The sequence below is a fragment of the Polypterus senegalus genome, chromosome 2, assembly GCF_016835505.1.
Source record: "Polypterus senegalus isolate Bchr_013 chromosome 2, ASM1683550v1, whole genome shotgun sequence".
Taxonomy (NCBI): Eukaryota; Metazoa; Chordata; class Cladistia; order Polypteriformes; family Polypteridae; genus Polypterus; species Polypterus senegalus.
Window position 1 is genome coordinate 284,745,097 of NC_053155.1, and position 19,412 is coordinate 284,764,508.

The following is a 19,412-nucleotide window of genomic DNA, read 5'->3' on the forward strand; positions in this document are numbered from 1 at the left end:
AAAGTGTAGGTTTACATGCTTTGTTTCAAGTAGCAGAACTCATGAATATGGTTGTATATGTCACTCGCTCGCTTCTTATTGTTTCGCTGCATTCTCAATTATATAATGCATGTTTTCTTCAGCGCTTTTTGAGGTCTTCCTGGTTTTCTATGTACTGCGTGATTACGTGGGAGGCGTGATGATGTCACACGAAACTCCCCCCACGCGTTGAAGCTCATCTCCATTACAGTAAATGGGGAAAAACTGCTTCCAGTTATGACCATTACGCGTAGAATTTCGATATAAAACCTGCCCAACTTTTGTAAGGAAGCTGTAAGGAATGAACCTGCCAAATTTCAGCCTTCCACCCACACGGGAAGTTGGAGAATTAGTGATGAGTCAGTGAGTGAGTGAGTGAGTGAGTGAGTGAGTGAGTGAGTGAGTGAGGGCTTTGCCTTTTATTAGTATAGATTAAGCGCTTCAGGAAACACTTGCGTAACTTACACTTTCAATCGTACAGTATGAATATTTCTGTGCTTCTTCTTCATGTTGCAGATGTAACACCTCAATTGAGTACAATTTAGACATATTTTCTTGTATGGAAATGACTGGATCTGGTGATTTAAAGTTGTGATCCTCACTTTGACCATCTAACCACTCTTCTTTTAAAAAATCCAATACACCACAAGACTGCCAGAAGTTCAAGGAAATAAGCAACTCAAATGGGCTTTAACTGGTATACGTTTGTGGTGACATCATGTAACATCATGTCCCAGGATATCGGATTATTTGCTTTAAACTTTTTTTAATCTTTCAGTTAATCTACTTCTCTGTTGATGGTAAACAGCTGTGCTTAACGTATGTATAGCAAGGCTCTTCCACAATTCCTTCATAAGTCTAAAAGTTAAAGACATACCCTGATTTGATAAAGTCTCCTGAAGTCTTCCCTATATGAGTCTAAACCTCAGCCAGTGATTCTTGCCATGCTTTACGAATTCACCCTTCGCAAACCTGCTACTTTGCAATACCTGGTAGTATAATCTACTAACACAAGCATATACTAATATCCATTTTTACTCTTTGTAGTGTCCTAAAAATATCTATCACGACCCTATTGGAAGGCATTTCTAAAATTGGTTTTGATATGAGGAGATTGTGTAGAGATTTATGTGCCAAAACTATTTGATATTCAGGACAAGATTATAAAATCATTCTACATCTTTAATTATATTTACCTATAAATTGTTTTAAAGTTTGCTCACTTTCTCTCAGTAGGCCACAATGGCCATCTGATACTTGTGAATATGCAATGTGTGAAAGAGCCTCTCTCTGAGACTGTGGAACAAGGAACTGCTCTGTAAAGTCAGCAGTGATTCAACCAGATATTATCTGATAAAAGAAACCCTTTTTTCTTAAAAAATGTGGAGTCTTCAGATTAAGTGGGTCCCAATACTTATAGTATACGTCATCTTTTTTTCTTTATTTTTCTATTAGACACACTATAGAGGAGCATTTTGAGATAAATCCTCTGTATGAAAATTTAACTATAGAAATAAATGTAGTTGTTGTTATCTGTCAACCAAGCCTGTTTGAAAGAAAAGTATAAACTTGTATCCTCCTTTGCGTAATTGCACATATTCAGGCTCTGAGACATCATGCACACTATGAACTGAAGACTCCTCATTGTTAACAGAGGAGGTTGAAGGTACAATGCTATCTGTTTCAGACATTTGTAGGGATAGCTCCCTTGGAATTGCTTCTCTAAATTCCAGGAGGAAGCCTCTTCTACAGTTTCACTAGTCAAATCAGGTTCAGAATCTAGGACAACTTCGGCAGCAACTTCATAGGAAGCAAGTTTCCTCCATTCTCCAGCCTGTTTAGTCTTTAGAGGAGTGGAATAAAATCTTAAGGATCTGATGGAAAGTGCGAGTTCATTTCCAATTAGCATCAACTAGGGACAGGTGTCTGAAATTGCTGCTCAAACGCTATATGTCTTGCCCCTATATTTCAAAGGAAGTAGTACAGCCTCATATTGTTTAACTTCACCATGGACACAACTAATATTTACTCACTCAAATCTTTTACACTTTGTAGCAGGTCTCACCAGATCACAGAGATCACTGCCTGATTTAAGTAAAGCAAGTATGTTTTGCCTTGCTGATTCTACAGAAACACAAAAATCGTCTTTTTTTCTATCTAGAACCATGGAACAACACACCTCTGCAATGCCAATTGATCTGTTATGGGAAACCATGGAAGTCCCAAACGATATGGCCTGGTTAAGCACAGTGATAACACATTCATTTCAAGCTGTTGAGTAAAGAAATTAAAACTATGAGTAATGAAACTCATTAAAATTTTAAATTAAAAGTTAAATCACACATTGTAATATATAGCTTCTGCTTGTAAAGAGTTAAATATTAAAGGCTTAGGCCTTAATTTTTATTCTTTAAGTAATCTGGGATGCCACCGCTATTTATAAACCAATGATTAAGAATGTGAGCGGTAATTGGGTCACAAGATAATGGTGACAGGTAATGGTCAGAAAGTAATTAAAGTCCATTAGGCAGTTGCTATGTATACCCAGTAAGCACAAGGAAATATTGATAGTATTTACAAGCCAGAGGTTAACAATTTGACAGGTAACAGGTGGTCACCCCTTGAGCCAGATGGCAACATGCCTCTCAGGTCAAGATAATGGTGGTAGAAAATGGATAATGGTGGTAGAAAATGGATAGAAAACAATCAAATCCATTAGAAAATGATTAATACCCACTGAGCATGTTAATCAGGTCCATTAGAAAATTATCAGTGTCCATTAGTCATTAGCAGTTATTGATGGCATATGCAGACACAGGGGAATGCAAGAATTTGGGTACCAGGAATCAAATTCTGATAAAAATATGAAGAATGAACTCATATAGAAAAAGTACACAAAATGAGATAATCTAATGATAAGAAATTGTAATATATATGAGGTACTGCCAGACCAATGTAACTCACTTATTTGAACTGAGTGGGCTTTGTGCTCTGTGCAATAAAGTCTTATTCTGATTGCTCATCCAGAAGCTCTGCATGTTTTCTTCCAAGTGAGAATGAGTTTTTCTCCACAATGAGCTGCAACGGCAATGTCTTCTGACTAGATTACTGGCTTGGCATGTTTGCTTGGGAATCACTGGAGCAGCATGCAGTATTCTGATTGGCTTGAGCAGAGTCCGGAGTGTGAAGCCCTTGTATGATCTCACGTCTATCAAGGTTTCCTCCATGAGATGATTAACAAAGACAATTAGTTGCCAGCTTGGGAGCAGGTGTCAGTCTAGAATAGCCTTTCTCCCTACAAACGACCTGCATGCCTTCCAGTCTTCTTACTAAATCCATGAGATTGCACAACATTTGTAAACATCTCTTCACAGAGCTTTTCACTTACTCCATTCAGCATTCCAACCATAGCAAGCTTTGTATGACACATTCCATAGGATCACTCTGGAAATAGCTCACGAGATCCTTGGTTTATGCTGTTATGGGAAGATTTGGATTGATTTGCCAAACTTGGAATTTCTGTCCCATGGCCAGAAAACTCAGAGAGGTACACAGAAGAATGTTTTGCTTCAAAAAAAATCATAATCATCCAAATTGTTCAGGGGAATATTCCAAATATCCTGCTAAGCATCGCCAGGATCACTAGAGTACAAGGATGGTTGGCCCAATCCTCTGGCCCAGCTCATCATTCTGGTGGTGCACTCAAAGATACAAAAAAGCACTCAGAGCCATAGCAGAAAGGATAAGAGCACTGTCCTCAACATTTTGCATCCATTTTGTGCAACCCCAGATCTGGTAACATTTGTCATGCTTCAGGTCAAGAGTTGCACAAAGAATACTTGGAAAAGTTTAAAACACACTTTATTCTTGATTTGAAAGAACAATATTGGAGTCTTTTAAAGACATACTGTAAGCCCAATATATTTCTTCACTTGTGTGACTCCAGTTGTCTCTTCCTGGAAATTAAAAGAATTCACAAGCAACTTCATCAGTTGTAACATGCCCCAGAAATAATCATCAACTCAGAGGCCTTAGTCAGTGAATCATATGCAGTAAAATTCTGAGCTTAAAATGTTTCTGCTAGTGTGAGATATGTGAATTTTCACATGCCTTCCTGCTGCTGTCTGAAGCTGATGAAAATATGAAAATAGCAGTCTATTATTTAAAGGAATGTATATAAATCAATTTTATATATCAGTCTTTTTATTTAAGATTTCACAGAATTGAATGCATACAAGAATTAGCTTGGTGGGTACTAAGAAAAATGTAAACATAACTAGAAGCCATAATTTATTTTATTTCATTATTACTGATTTCTTACATTATTATTTTTTAATATTTCAGTTACTTGTATGTTATCCTTATTATGAAATATTTATTTTCAATACAGTTATTTGCATAATCTGTTGGGAGTGTATATTACCACATTATCATCTTTATTTTATTCACCTGCTATAGGATGATACGTATCTCCATGGCATAAAATCCTCAGTGGTTCACTATGATTGCTCTCAGAAACTTATAAGAAAGCAATCTCAGAGATTTCTTATCGCCTGAATTTCAGTAAACTGTAAGTAAATTAAATGCTTGCTTACTATGAAAGATTTCTCCATGGCCTAATGGAGACTTTTAGCATTTTTATACTGAATTCAAGTTAGTTTGATTCAACATGGTCCATAAACAGCTTTATTTTGCAATTAGCTATCTGCATATTCTTAATGTAAAATGTAAAAGATACAACCATTATTTTGCCTTTATAATTATTATCAACAGCATTTCTAGCTACTCTTTCAGTATTTCAAGACCAAGAACTTAAGAAGAAGAAAACAATTGGTTGCACAGGGTTAGACAAACAAAAGGTATGTTTATTACTGCTAGAATGGATTGGAAACTAACCAAATGAGCGACCAACACACAAGGTTTATCCTTCAGTAAGTCTTATTAAACCGGTGCTTCCCATACTCAGTCCTGGGGACCCACTGTGGCTGCAGGTTTTTGTTCCAGCCAATTTCTGTTTTTAATTAGACTGCTAACCCAATTATGTGAGTTGTTAGTTTTTGTAAATTTTTACTAAAATGTATTAAGTACTTATAAGAGGATAGTTTTTTTTTTTTTTTTTAAGTTTTTAACAATTTTTATTCTGCTTTTCCAGGTGTTCTGATTGTTTAATTTACTGTCTACAAAATACTGGGTCTGACGCTAAAGTTATTGCAGCCTTTCATCATTCAGTGTTGTTTACCTGGCTGTCACTTCAGTTTGTTTTAGTTATCATTAGGATACAATAAAGAGTGCAAACTGCACACAAAAAATAAATAAAACAATAGGACAACAACAAAAGAGAGGTAAGCATTTAAAGCAAAATATCGAAATCATACTTCTGTGCTTTTCTAAAGGCAGAATAAGAGAAGGGAAAAAGAGCATCAAATATTATCACTAATTGTGAATTTGGCTGGAATAAAAACCTGCAGCCACAGTGGGCCCTCAGGACCGAGTTTGGGGAACACTGTTCTTAGCCTAATGATCATGGCATGTAACTAACGGGTTTAATCCAGACCAGGGTCGCGGGGTGGGCTTGAGTCTACCTCAGCTAGCATAGGGAACAAAGCAGAAACAAATCCTGGACAGGGCGCCAGTCCATCGCAGTTCGAACACACATGCATTTCGATAGTGGGAGAAAACCGAAGTACCCGAAGGAAACCTACGATAGGATACCTCCACAAAGGGAAGACCCAGGACGCGAACCCTGGTCATCTTAAAGTGCAATGCAAAAAACTGATGTCTCCTGCTACTGAACTTTGGTTATTAAATACTAAAATGTCAACACTCTCTCAGAACCCTTAAATGATTTTCATATGACATTTTATGTTTTTCTTCCAGTGTTTATCAAATCTCTTCTGCAGAAGATGAATAACGTGGCTGAAAATTCTTCATATTACGTATTGGAAGGTTTCTTTTTTCCACCAGAAGCAAGGGCTCCTCTGTTTGTCGTAACCCTTTTTGGGTATATTCTCATTGTTTTTGTGAATGCTCTGGTGTTTGTAGTTATAACACTTCATAAGAATTTGCATGAGCCGATGTATGTAATGTTATGCAACATGATTGTCTGCGACTTAATAGGAAGCTCCGCTTTAATGCCACGATTAATGTCCGATTTTTTCGTAGACCTGAGGATCATCTCCTTTGAAGCATGCTTCATTCAAGCTTTCTGTATTCACATGTACACATGTGGGTCCCAGCTGATACTAACTGTAATGGCATTTGACAGATATGTTGCAATTTGTAACCCTCTGCGTTACTCCACAATCATGACACCCCGGACCTTAGTAAAGCTCTGCTCGATTGCTTGGGGAGGAGCCTTTATTCTAGTCTTAGTTCTCTTGTCGCTTACAATAAGACTTCCAAAATGTAAATCGCTAGTCGTGCAGGCATATTGTTTCAATGGAGTTTTGTTTGTATTGGCATGTGGAGATTATTCAGTGAATAATATATATGCTTTATTTGTGACTTATTTCGTAACAGCTTTGTCATTATCAGTTATTGTTTTTACTTACACTAAAATTCTATTAGCATGCTTTTTCAAATCGCAAGTCAACTCGAAAAGCAAAGCCATTCACACTTGTGCAACACATTTAACTGTTTATGTCTTGTTCGAAACAACTCTTTTATTTTCGATAATGGCGTTGCGGTTTCCAAATATTAATCCAAATACCACTAAGGCAATCGGGACTTTAATGATTACCATTCCACCCTGCCTGAACCCTATGATTTATGGCATAAACACTAAAGAAATTCGTAATAATGTGTTCAAATGTCTTAAAAGTAAATCATCACCTATGTAAAGGGACAAATACTTCCCAAAAGACCTTATATTGAAAAGTAGATGTTCATTTTCAAAAGGTAGATAATCCAAGAATTATTTTTTGAAGCTAATTCTAATTTCTGTAAATACCTTACTGTCTTCATTTGATTTTTAAAATTCTCTTTAAGTGTGAGCTTAAATATGTGTGAGTTCACTATGCCACTCTGAATTGAATTAAATTGTATATAATCGGTGTATTTCGTACAGATATATCAGTTGGATTTAAATGGCGAAGGTAGGGTATAAATGTAAAATATATAAATAAATAAAACTGTGGGGACTTACCCAGATATTTCCAGACTTATTGGTTTAATAGGTTACACTTTACAGATTTAATTTTTATCCCTGTTCTTCAACAAAAGCGCATTGAATCAGTAAAGAAATAGGCAATGTTTATGCTGAATGGCAGTTTTCATAATGCTTATGAGTCATATTTTGTATCTTTGTAAACTAAGCCAGCACATAATTATTGTTAGCAATCAGATATATAATATAACACAGTAGATGTCTTTGGATAGGTACAAATTTAAGAGCTAATGAATAGTAATAAAGTCATGGCATGTAAATATGGAAGAACAGTTTTGTTTGAAGAGTAATCAATATTTAATAAGTGATCGCCTTAATAAATAATTTTAATGCCACAGTAAAATGGCTGCTTATGTTTGATTAAAATGTGGGGAATATGTAGGAGCTGAAATTTGAGCAGAAAGAATATTCTAAACAAAAATCTGGATGGCACTTATTGATGTACTTTGTGCAGGCTTCTGAATTAAATCGAACTTCTAATGTTAAATCTAACTTAATTTGCTCTAAGGTAGTTTTAAGAATTGATGATAAAAAATAAAATTGGCTATGCTTAAATGCAAATTAACTACTACTACTCTTATGAAAATGTCTGCTTAAAATGTATGAGATGATTAGGATATATAGCAAAAAAATTTAACATATAACTCAACAGGGATGCATTTTTTTCTGTTGAGATTTATGAAGGATTTATGGGGACTATGTCAGCAAAAGTCAGAACAAGTAAATAAGATTTTATTAATATCTAAAGAAGCGCATCATCACAAACTTAATGAAATAAATAAGCATATAAAAAGAAGCTACGTTCTTGCAAATGTCATGGACATTGCAGTTCATTTAATTATGAAAAAAGCGCTGGTATGAGCCAGATAATACAAATGTATATCTGCAAAAAAATAATACAATGAACTATTAAAGTTTTGTCATTCTGTTACTCTGAAAAAACGTTGAATGTTAAAATATTGTTTTTATTGCCTTTTTTAAACTCTTTTGATCTGTGTAAACAAATTGCCTTGTCCCAAATTTTGACACACTACTCCTGAATTCCATTTTGACACTTTGAAAACTGACACTTTATGTGAAGCTGGTTTAAACTATGGTTGGAGAGTTGCTTGTCCCATTGCATTTCTCCCACCAACATTTTTGTATTTCATTTTTAAAACTCATAATTTCTATATTACAGAATTTTACCTGCATGTGTGATTTTCTGTAAACTATGTCTTAATTTATGATCTGAATTTATCGTATAGCATTTGACTAATCCTGCATATTTATTGTTTAACCTTAATGCTGTTCATAACAAACTGTATATGAGAGTAAGACAACATTATGCGTTCAAAGTCAATGTTATAGGGACTCAAAAAAGTAGATTTTTCGTAAAATGTTATAGTATCTGAAATAAAGTATACTTATATTGAAAACAAGAAGATGTGGGTGAGTGAGTTGTCAAGAGTGGTTTGATCAAGGTGATATTTTTTCATTCTGTTCTCAAAACCACTTCATATACTTTATTTTGTAATGTGGATAGTACACTGGCTGCAGGGGAGGAAACAGTCCTGGATATAACATAAGTACATTAGAGGGTCAGCTCATGCACAAATCTATTCAAACTCTAGTGTATAGTAACCTGCCCATTTCTGAATATGGGAAGAGAACCTGGTGTACAGAGAAAACAATTCATGAGACATGGTGAGAATGTGCAGACTCGACACAGTAAATTATCAGTCAAGTAATTCAAACATAACAACTCGATCTGTTGGGTAGCAGTGCTAACCTCGGCACTGCCATGCCACTCCTTACTTTGTATTTGTACTAGTGTTGTAAATTTTTAGAGAATGTTAAATATGTAAAACACATTGACAACATTAAATTCAAGGTACATGAAATGATTTTGTGTTACCTAAAAATAGGCCTACACATAAATCTAGAGTAAAGCCTCATCCTGTTTTTAAAAATCTAGGATTAAAGGTCAATTTAGATCCCTTTCATAGCAATATTTTTATTAAGCAGTACAAATATATGTAGTATTGCTATACTACCTGGCATGTTTATTGAAATTTACTTTGGAAATTTACTGTGAATTCAAATATTCCATAATTAAAGGCCCACCAAAAACACCAGAATTGATGTAGGGCAACATGGTGGTGCAGTGGCAAAGCAGATGTCTTACAGTAAGGAGACCAGGGCTTAAGTCCTGGGTGCTCACTATGAGGAGTCTGCATGTTCAGGTTGTGTCCAGATTTTCTCCAGGTGATCTGTTTTACATTTGCTTATTTGGCTGACACCTTTTTTCAAGGCAACTTACAACATTTATGACGCAATTGGTTATATTTCTTTTGGTTTTCCATTTGGAGCAGAGGCAGGTCAAGTGATTTACTCATGGTCCCACAGTGTCAGTAGCAGGACCTGAACACACAACCTCAACACCACATTGCTGGCATTCTATTCACAGTGCAAAGTCATTCACTTTAGATGGATTGGTGATGGTATATTTGCCCCTGGTGTGCATTTTTGTGTGTTCACCTTGCAATAGACTGGTGCCCTGTACAGGGATTGTTTTCAAACAAGTCAGATGCTTACTGGGACAGGCTGTAGTTTCCCAATGACCTTTGCTCTAGGCTTAAAAAATAAGTGGATGGATGGATATAATATTATTAAACACAGGATGATTTTATTTTAAATATTTATATTGTACTCTCCTCAAGGATGCAAGGAGTCCAGAGAAACAATTAAGGAGCCACCTAGGCAACTCTGTTTAATTTTAAATAAAAAGAAAACTTTAGCTTGTACACAAGCAAAATAGAAATTGGGTCAATCCAGCCTCCAAGAGTAAAATATAAATTTAAGCTTTAGTTAATACAAGAGCTCTGTTCTCTATAGGTTCTGGTCTGAACAGCAGATGTGGATACGGCAGAGCCTCTTCTAGGCTTCGCAGGGGGTCAAATGACATCACTGGGAGTCTTCTCAGAGCTTCAGTTGGAAGAGAAAGGAGAGTTATTTACAGTGCCTTCTCTCAGTTCAGGAATGTGTATATATACAGTATATATATTCATCCTAAATGGGAAAGAAGAATAATGGATGGACTGAGTGAATCTGGTTGCTGGAAGTAGTTCATTCCCCCAAAAGGCAGGTGGCAGTGTTTCTCATGGCTGAACCCAGTTAGGACAACCACAGGGTGGTGTGGTAATTGGAGTCCGGACATGTAGCCCTATCATGGTACTTGGCTGCTGCTAGAGACGACCTAAGTTGTGATACTAGAAGCAGTCCCCTGTCCAGTTTAAAAGAAGCCCGCAGCCTCAACTTGAGGAGTCTGAATTGGGAGCTGCTGGTGACACTCACTTAGAGGAAAGAAGAAATTGATTGTTTGTCACGTTTGTAATGATTTTGGCTGGTGATTGTTAGAAATGTGTTGATAAATAAAAACTGTTTATTTTTTACTGTGGTTTGGGACTCATTGACGCCCCCTTGTGGTTATTATTTACAGAGCTTCTGTTGAAGAGATATTACTAGCCCAGTAGACCACAGTGTAGAAATCTGCACTGGCCATCACAGAGTTATCGAAAATGTGAAAGATGTCACACAGTCTCCTAAGGAATACGAGCCTACTCTGCCCTTCTTATGTACAGTAGTTCCTCTATAGAGGCTCTTTGGCGTGGCTAAAGTCAATAACCAGTTCCTTGGATTTGTCGATGTTAAACTGGAAACAATTTTCTTTGAATGAAGAAACAAACTTTTCCACCTGACTCCTATACTCTGTCTAATCTTCTTTATCAATACACACCATAAGTGCAGTGAACTTTTGCAAGTGAAATAAATATATACAGTGTATATATATTTATACTATGATATATATATATATATATATATATATATATATATATATATATATATATATATATATATATATATATAGTGGGATGCAAAAGTTTGGGCAACCTTGTTAATAGTCATTATTTTCCTGTATAAATCGTTGGTTGTTACGATAAAAAATGTCAGTTAAATATATCATATAGGAGACACACACAGTGATATTTGAGAAGTGAAATGAAGTTTATTGGATTTTCAGAAAGTGTGCAATAATTGTTCAAACAAAATCAGGCAGGTGCATAAATTTGGGCACCACAAAAAAGAAATGAAATCAATATTTAGTAGATCCGCCTTTTGCAGAAATTACAGCCTCTAAACGCTTCCTGTAGGTTCCAATGAGAGTCTGGATTGTGGTTGAAGGTATTTTGGACCATTCCTCTTTACAAAACATCTCTAGTTCATTCAGGTTTGATGGCTTCCGAGCATGGACAGCTCTCTTTAACTCACACCACAGATTTTCAATTATATTCAGGTCTTGGGACTGAGATGGCCATTCCAGAACGTTGTACTTGTTCCTCTGCATGAATGCCTTAGTGGATTTTGAGCAGTGTTTCGGGTCGTTGTCTTGTTGAAAGATCCAGTCCCGGCGCAGCTTCAGCTTTGTCACTGATTCCTGGACATTGGTCTCCAGAATCTGCTGATACTGAGTGGAATCCATGTGTCCCTCAACTTTGACAAGATTCCCAGTCCCTGCACTGGTCACACAGCCCCACAGCATGATAGAACGACCACCACATTTTACTGCAGGTTGCAGGTGTTTTTCTTGGAATGCTGTGTTCTTTTTCCTCCATGCATAACGCCCCTTGTTATGCCCAAATAACTCAATTTTAGTTTCATCAGTTCACAGCACCTTATTCCAAAATGAAGCTGGCTTGTCCAAATGTGCTTGAGCATACCTCAAGCGGCTCTGTTTGTGCTGTGGGCGGAGAAAAGGCTTCCTCTGCATCACTCTCGCATACAGCATCTCCTTGTGTAAAGTCGCGAATGGTTGAACGATGCACAGTGACTCCATCTGCTGCAAGATGATGTTGTAGGTCTTTGGTGCTGGTCTGTGGGTTGACTCTGACTGTTCTCACCATTCGTCGCTTCTGTCTATCTGAAATCTTTCTTGGTCTGCCACTTCGAGCCTTAACTTGAATTGAGCCTGTGGTCTTCTATTTCTTCAATATGTTCCTAACTGTTGAAACAGACAGCTTAAATCTCTGGGACAGCTTTCTGCATCCTTCCCTTAAACCATGATGTTGAACAATCTTTGTCTTCAGGTCATTTGAGAGTTGTTTTGTGACCCCCATGTTGCTACACTTCAGAGAAAATTAAAGGAGGAGGAAAACTTACAATTGACCCCCTTAAATACTCGTTCTCATTATAGGATTCACCTGTGTATGTAGCTCAGCTTACCAAGCCAATTTGAGTTCCAATAATTAGTTCTAAAAGTTTTGGATTCAATAAAATGACAACGGTGCCCAAATTTATGCACCTGCCTGATTTTTTTTTGAACAATTATTGCACACTTTCTGTAAATCCAATAAACTTCATTTCATTTCTCAAATATCACTGTGTGTGTCTCCTATATGATATATTTAACTGACATTTTTTATTGTAACAATTAACGATTTATACAGAAAAATAATGACTATTAGCAAGGTTGCCCAAACTTTTGCATCCCACTGTGTATATATATATATATATATATATATATATATATATATATATATATATATATATATATATATGTGTGTGTGTGTGTGTGTGTGTGTGTGTGGAAGAGAAGGTCTGTGATACGATTTGCATATTTGCAACTGGAGATCCACAAAGGGAGAAAATGAATCACGTATCAAAAGTATTTTTTTTTTATTCCTGAGCTTTCAACCCCTGCCAGGGGTCTTCATCAGAGGATAATGCTTAGACTTACAAGAATCAAAGGCAATATATACCAAAAAATTACATGGAGGGGGGGTGGAGGTGGCTAAGTCAGTGTGTTCAAGAGTGGGAGGGGGGGTATTGGGTGTAAAATCTTGTTTATTATGAATATGTTCTTCTTAAGTTTGCATATGCTGGGTTTATAACCAAGTGTCTGTTGATGGTGTTCTCATTTGATAACCAGGATTCGGCCAGCTCTCTGGCACTTTTTGTACTGGCCTTGAATTTTACTTGTACATTGTCCCAGTTAAATGTATGTCCTGTTGATTTAATATGCGTATAAATCAATGATATTGGGTCCTTTCTTTTGACGGCATTGCAGTGTTCCTGTATACATGTTGCGATTCTTTTTGAAGTTTGTCCAATGTATACCGCTAAGCAAGAACTGCATGGAATGCTGTACACTGTGTTTCATGTTTTTGCTGTCGATTTCTTGTTTGTAGCATTAAAGAGGACCGTGCACAGATTGTTCGTGGGTTTGTGTGTTATTTTGACGCCTGACTTGGCCAGGATGCGCACTGCACCTTCAGACACCATGGGGTGATAAGGGAGTGAGTGCCTGGTGGGGTGGGGGTTCTGATTCAAGTCAATTGTTTGCTGAGTTTTTTGGCGTCTTATGCATAGGCTTCAGTTAATGAATGTTTTTGAGTATCTGTTTGAAGTGAAAAGATGGAAGCGATAGCGTCTCTCATTCATTTTTGTTTCCTTCGTATTACAATGGGTGTGGACTATTCTGAATAGAGTTTTTAACACAGCTCCGTTTATGAGATACCAGGTGGTTGCTGGTGAAGTGTAATATCTTGTCTGCGTAGTGTATTTAAATTTTAGGTGTGAACTGGGATAGAGCCACGTTTTCAAATCGCTGCATTACCAGTTCAGCTGGAAGTCCTGATAACAGCGATCCCATTGGCATGCCTTCTTTCTAAATGTAGTATTTGCCGTTGAAATGAAAGTGATATTTAGGTTCATTATGTCTTTAATGGACAGTTTGGTTCTTGTCTCTATGGTGGGGTCGCTTTCCAGTCTCATTAATAGCGTTTCTGTGGCCAGATGAATCGGTATCATGGTGTATAGCGACACAATGTCAAACGAGACCATGATCTCGTCCTCGGCGATGGATACATGTTTCAAGCACTGTAATGCCAACTCAGCGCTGTTCACTGAATATTCTGAGTCATAAGTTAAATGTTTGAGTAACTGGAAAAGGGAAAAAAGTCTTTTTGACAAGTTGTAAGATGGTCCGCCTATTAAGCGGACCACTTGTCTGAATTTCAGTGATGTTTTATGTATTTTTGGGAGTCCATAAAATTCAGGGCAGTTAGCATCGTTGGATTTCATTTTGTAATAATTCTGTGCATCCAGGTGGTTGTTATTTCGGAGTTTGGTCAAAGTATTGTTTATTCTATTAAGTGTGGCTTTCGTTGGATCATTACTAGTGTTAGAAAGCATTAAAAAAAACTACTTTTGATACGTGATTCATTTTCTCCCTTTGTGGATATCCAGCTGCAAATATATATATTAATAAATATATTGTGATAAGATGCTTCCAAGAAGAAATATTTCTATACAGAGAAAAAGGTTTGGGGATCGTCCCCGTATATTGTCGTCCAGACAAATAAAAAAGAGGTTGATTCATATGACTTTTCAGTGCAAAATGAATAATCAACTGCAAACAAAATGGCGTTTATATAACAGGATAGATTATGGGACAGGAAATGGTTGGCAGGAAGTCACGATTAGAGGCGGGGAAACGGAGCCAACATCATCAGGAGTGGACAGGAGCAATGGAAGTGAGTTGGCAGGAGATGACGTTGAATCTGAGGGACAGAAGCAACATCATCAAGGATGGACCAGAAGTGATGTGGCAAGGTGAGTGATGTCATCAGGAGGAGCAGGATGTGATGTCATCACACTGATTTATTTTTCTTCTTTCTTTCTGCCAAAAGTAAAGATAGAAAGGCATTGTTACCTCATATCAACCCCTTATCTCGTGATGTTTCACTCACCTTCAGGCTTACCGACTGTCTCCAAAGCGCATATGTGTGACATGAAGCCTAGACCCATCGGGTCGAGCGGTCAGCACCAAGAGGTTGTAGACACGAGAGAGGGCATCCGCATTGGCCTGCTAGGAACCTTTACGATAAATGACAGTAAATCGATATGGTTGAAGATCTAAAAACCACCTTGTGACACTTGGGTTAGACTCATGATGTACAGACATCCACTGTCAGGCGGCATGATCCGTAATCAGAGTAAACTCATGTCCCAACAGGTAGTATCTCAACTGGGTTACAGCCCACTTGATCTCCAAGTCTTTACATTCCATGCAGCATACCTTGTCTCCCTGTTCAACAATTTCCGGCTAAGGTACATGACGGGGTGTTCAGCACCATTGATGCATTGGCTCAACACGGCACCTAATCCTGTGTCCGATGCATTGGTCATCTTCGGGCATACCAACTGTCTCCTAAGTGCACGTGTATGACAATACAGACATACATATATATAATATAGCCACAGAATTTCTGGACAGAATACTGAAAACATAAAATTATTTAACTTTCTCTGCAATGTATACATTCCTTTTACCTAGCTGTTTAGCAACAGAGTAGTGTGTGGCACTAAAAAGAAAATATTAAAAAAATATTTAAAAAACAATGAATAAATGAATACAAAAAATAATATACCAAATAATTTAAAATTGATACACCAACCCCAGCAACGTTGGGTAATAGATTGAAACTGACTGTGGCCATTGACTGTGACCAGTTTATCACAGGTCCAAAGCATTCACAAAGAAAGATTCATTCCTTATTTTAAACTGCACTAATCTATAATAGCCATTCAGCTTCACTTGCTTGTCATTTGGGGAAAAGTCCCTAACATCCCCCAATTAGGAAGAGTACAAATTTCACACAGTCAGTGACTCTCTACTTAAACTTTGAGACAACATCACTCTAATTCTAAATACGTCATCAAAGCATTTTCTATTAATAGTATAAACCCAAACGCAAAGGTTTGATTATTTAATATTTTAAAGTTTTAAATGGGCGGCATGGTGGTGCAGTGGTAGCGCTGCTGCCTCGCAGTTACGAGACCCGGGTTCACATCCCGGGTCTTCCCTGCATGGAGTTTGCATGTTCTCCCCGTGTCTGCCTGGGTTTCCTCCGGGCGCTCCGGTTTCCTCCCACAGTCCAAAGACATGCCGGTTAGGTGGATTGGTGATTCTAAATTGGCCTTGGTGTTTGTGTGTGTTCTGCGGTGGGTTGGCACCCTACCCAGGATTGGTTCCTGCCATGTGTTGGCTTGGGTTGACTCCAGCGGACCCCCGTGACCCTGTGTTCGGATTCAACGGGTTGGAAGATGGATAGTTTTAAATATAATATATTGGATTAAACCTATTTTTATATTTGTAATATTTAGGCACCTGTAGGCTTTGAATGTAGCTTCTCATTTTTGTTCCTTCTCTTTACTTACATTGAAAAATATATAAAATATGTTATTATCATAACAACCTCAGGTGCATACAATTTCCTTGAGCATCACAGATTTGTTAAACACAAGCTCAGGGGCTTGAAATTCTATGCTAATTTACAAACCACCGTTTTTCTTTTTTTGTTATTTTGTTTTTTTCACATCAATCTACCACTTATTGAGGCTACACTGTTAGACCAATTCTGTTACCTTATTGCTCTGTGCAGACTCATCATAATAAGTGGCAAACATTTTTACAGAATCACTATTTGAAATACACTTGGTTGTTTTAAAAAGGACTAGTGAAAAAGCTTGTAAGATAAAGCAATTTTAATGACAGTTGTAATTAACAAAGGTGATCTGGGCATTTGTGTTCAGATACTGTCAAAGTAGTAGAATGCCACATTGCCCCAGATACATTGTGTCTTTTACTAATCCATTTGTACTGTAGGCAATCTAATGTGGTTCAGAGTGAATGTTAGAGAGGTTGTTGACTATAAGTTGTTGAAATATCTTCATTATGACATATGTCTGAAGTCATTGTGGAATTAAAGTGAAATGAAGCATAACTCATAATGCCTAAGGGACTGAACAACAAAAGCATAATTTCTGTTTTCTTGATGTGCATAGTTACTTCAAACATAAATGTAATTGTCTATTGCTCTGTAAATTTCATTGATTGTGAAATATTCAGTATCAGATTATTTATTATTCTATCTAACTGGAAAAGCAGATGTGGTAAATATTTGAAATAATGCATGAGTTATATTAGACATATTTCTCTTAAGTCTTATTTTTCATTAAATTTTTTATTATAAAATTCCAAGCTAAGGTGTGATTTTCAGTGGAGGGTGTATTATTGATCTCCAACAAACTGACAGGTGGAAGTATGGAGAAATAGAAGGAAACTGCTGTGACCGTGTTACCAGTAGGCAAAGACAGCGAGGACTGGATGCCTGATCTTTTAAAAGATTTCTTATGCTTAGCGGTGTATAAACACTCTCAGCCAACAGTGAATAGTATAGCCTGGTGGTTCTGAAAGCTTAATTGTTTGAGTGCCTCTGTGACCCAGAGAGCTATGTTGTCCAAAGCAGAATGTCCTGGTGGGGCCTCCCAAGGCAAACTGGTCCCAGGTGAGGGCTCATACAAAGAGCGATTCAAGGCCCCTAAAAATGCAAACCCATAAATTTAAAAACAGTAGTTTCTACTATGAGGTTAAATGAGGTCTCGTCTTGGATTCAGGCCTGGAATAAGTGCCCACAGCCGAGCACCTGGCAGCTGGATCTACTACAGCGCCTGGCCGGGCATAACCCGAACACCCAATGTGGGACTGCCCTCCTGTGGACACAACACTAACAAGAGGAATAGGGGCTGGGTGCAATGTCACTTGGGCAGCTGTCGAAGGCAGAGGCCTTGGTGGACTGAAACCCAGATACTGTACATAAACTGACTCTTGGGACGTGGAATGTCACCTCTCTTGGGGAGAGGGAGCCAGAGTTTGTGAGTGAGGTGGAGAAATACCAACTACATATTGCTGGGCTCATGTCCACTCATTCACTTGGTTCTAGAACTAAACCCCTTGAAGGAGGCTGGATTCTCCTTTACTCTGGAGTTACCCCCAGGGATAATATGTTGAATTGGAGAGTGATTTTTATTCAGTCTTATTCACTGCCTGGTTGATTCCATGTTGGAGTCAGTCCCAGAGAATGAGAGGGATGCCTCTATGCGGCTGAAAGTCGTGGAGGTGCGGATTCTGACTGCCATATGTGGCTATGTACCAAATGTCAGTTCGGAGTACCAGGCCTTCTTAGAGTCACTGGAAGGGATCCTGGAAAGGGTCCCAACAGGGGATTCCATAGTTCTGCTGAGAGACTTAAATGCCCACATGAGTAATGATGAAAATAGCTAGAGAGGTGTGATAGAAAAGAACGGCCTCCCTAATCTAAACTTGAGCAGTATTTTGTTATTGGACTTCTGTGCTAGGCATGGTCTGTCTATGATGAAAACCATGTTTGAACATAAAATGGCTCATAAGTGTACCTGGTACCAGAGCACCTTAGGCCAAAGATCTATGATTGATTTTTTATAATCTTATCATCAGATTTCCTGCCATATGTTGTGGACACTTTGCTTAAAAGAGTGGCAGAGCTTTCCACTGATCACCACCTGATGATGATTTGGGTCAGATGGTGGGAGAGGTGCCCGGACAGACCTGGAAAGCCCAGTTGAGTAGTGAAGGTGGACTGGAAACATTTGGGAGAGGCCCCTGTCCAGAATACTTTCAACTTCAAACTCTGAAAGGTCTTTTTCCACATCCAAGGGGAGGCTAAGTATATAGAATCCAAATCGGCCTTCTTCAAAACATCCATTGTGGAAGTGACTGAAAGGAGCTGCGACCTGAATGCCATTGGTGCATCTCAAGATGGCAACCAAAGGACATAATGGTGGACACCAGAGGTGATGGATGCCTTTGGGCTGAAAAAGGAGGCCTTCCATGTATGATTACCATGGGAGACTCCAGAAGTAGCAGAGAGGAGCCAACATATCAAAATAACTGCAGCTTCTATTGTCAGGGAAGCAATAACCTGGGTGGGGAAGGAATTCGGAGAGACCACAGAAAACAAATATCGGTCAGGCTCAAAGTGGTTCTGGTAAATCATCTAGCAACTCAGAGAAGGAAGGCAAGTATTTACTCAGGTTGTTCTCAGCAAGGCTGGAGAAGTGGTGACCCAGACTGAGGAAGTTGTCTGCCTATGGAAGGAACGATATGAGGATCTCCTGAATCCGATAGACATGGCTTCTGTGGAGGAGGCAGAACCAGAAGCTGACGAGGGACTAATATTCCATTTCCCTATGGAAGGCCATTGAGGTATTTAGTCAACTCCACAGCAGCAAGGCCGCAGGGATGAATGACATCTGCTCAGAAATGTTGAAAGTCCTGGACATTGTTGGACTGTAATGGCTGACAAAC

The 19,412-nt window shown here is 38.0% G+C and overlaps 1 protein-coding gene across 1 annotated transcript in view; it reads left to right on the top strand.

Annotated features, from left to right (window-relative positions):
- Positions 1 to 18,350, top strand: part of LOC120524578 (olfactory receptor 4Q2-like) — a 93,871-nt gene extending 75,521 nt beyond the window's left edge. Inside the window, exons 3-4 of the mRNA XM_039746409.1 lie at positions 5,896 to 6,094; positions 18,101 to 18,350. Coding sequence (XP_039602343.1) covers positions 5,896 to 6,094; positions 18,101 to 18,350 — 449 coding nt within the window. The remainder of the gene's footprint in view (positions 1 to 5,895; positions 6,095 to 18,100) is intronic.
- Positions 18,351 to 19,412: the final 1,062 nt, after the last annotated feature.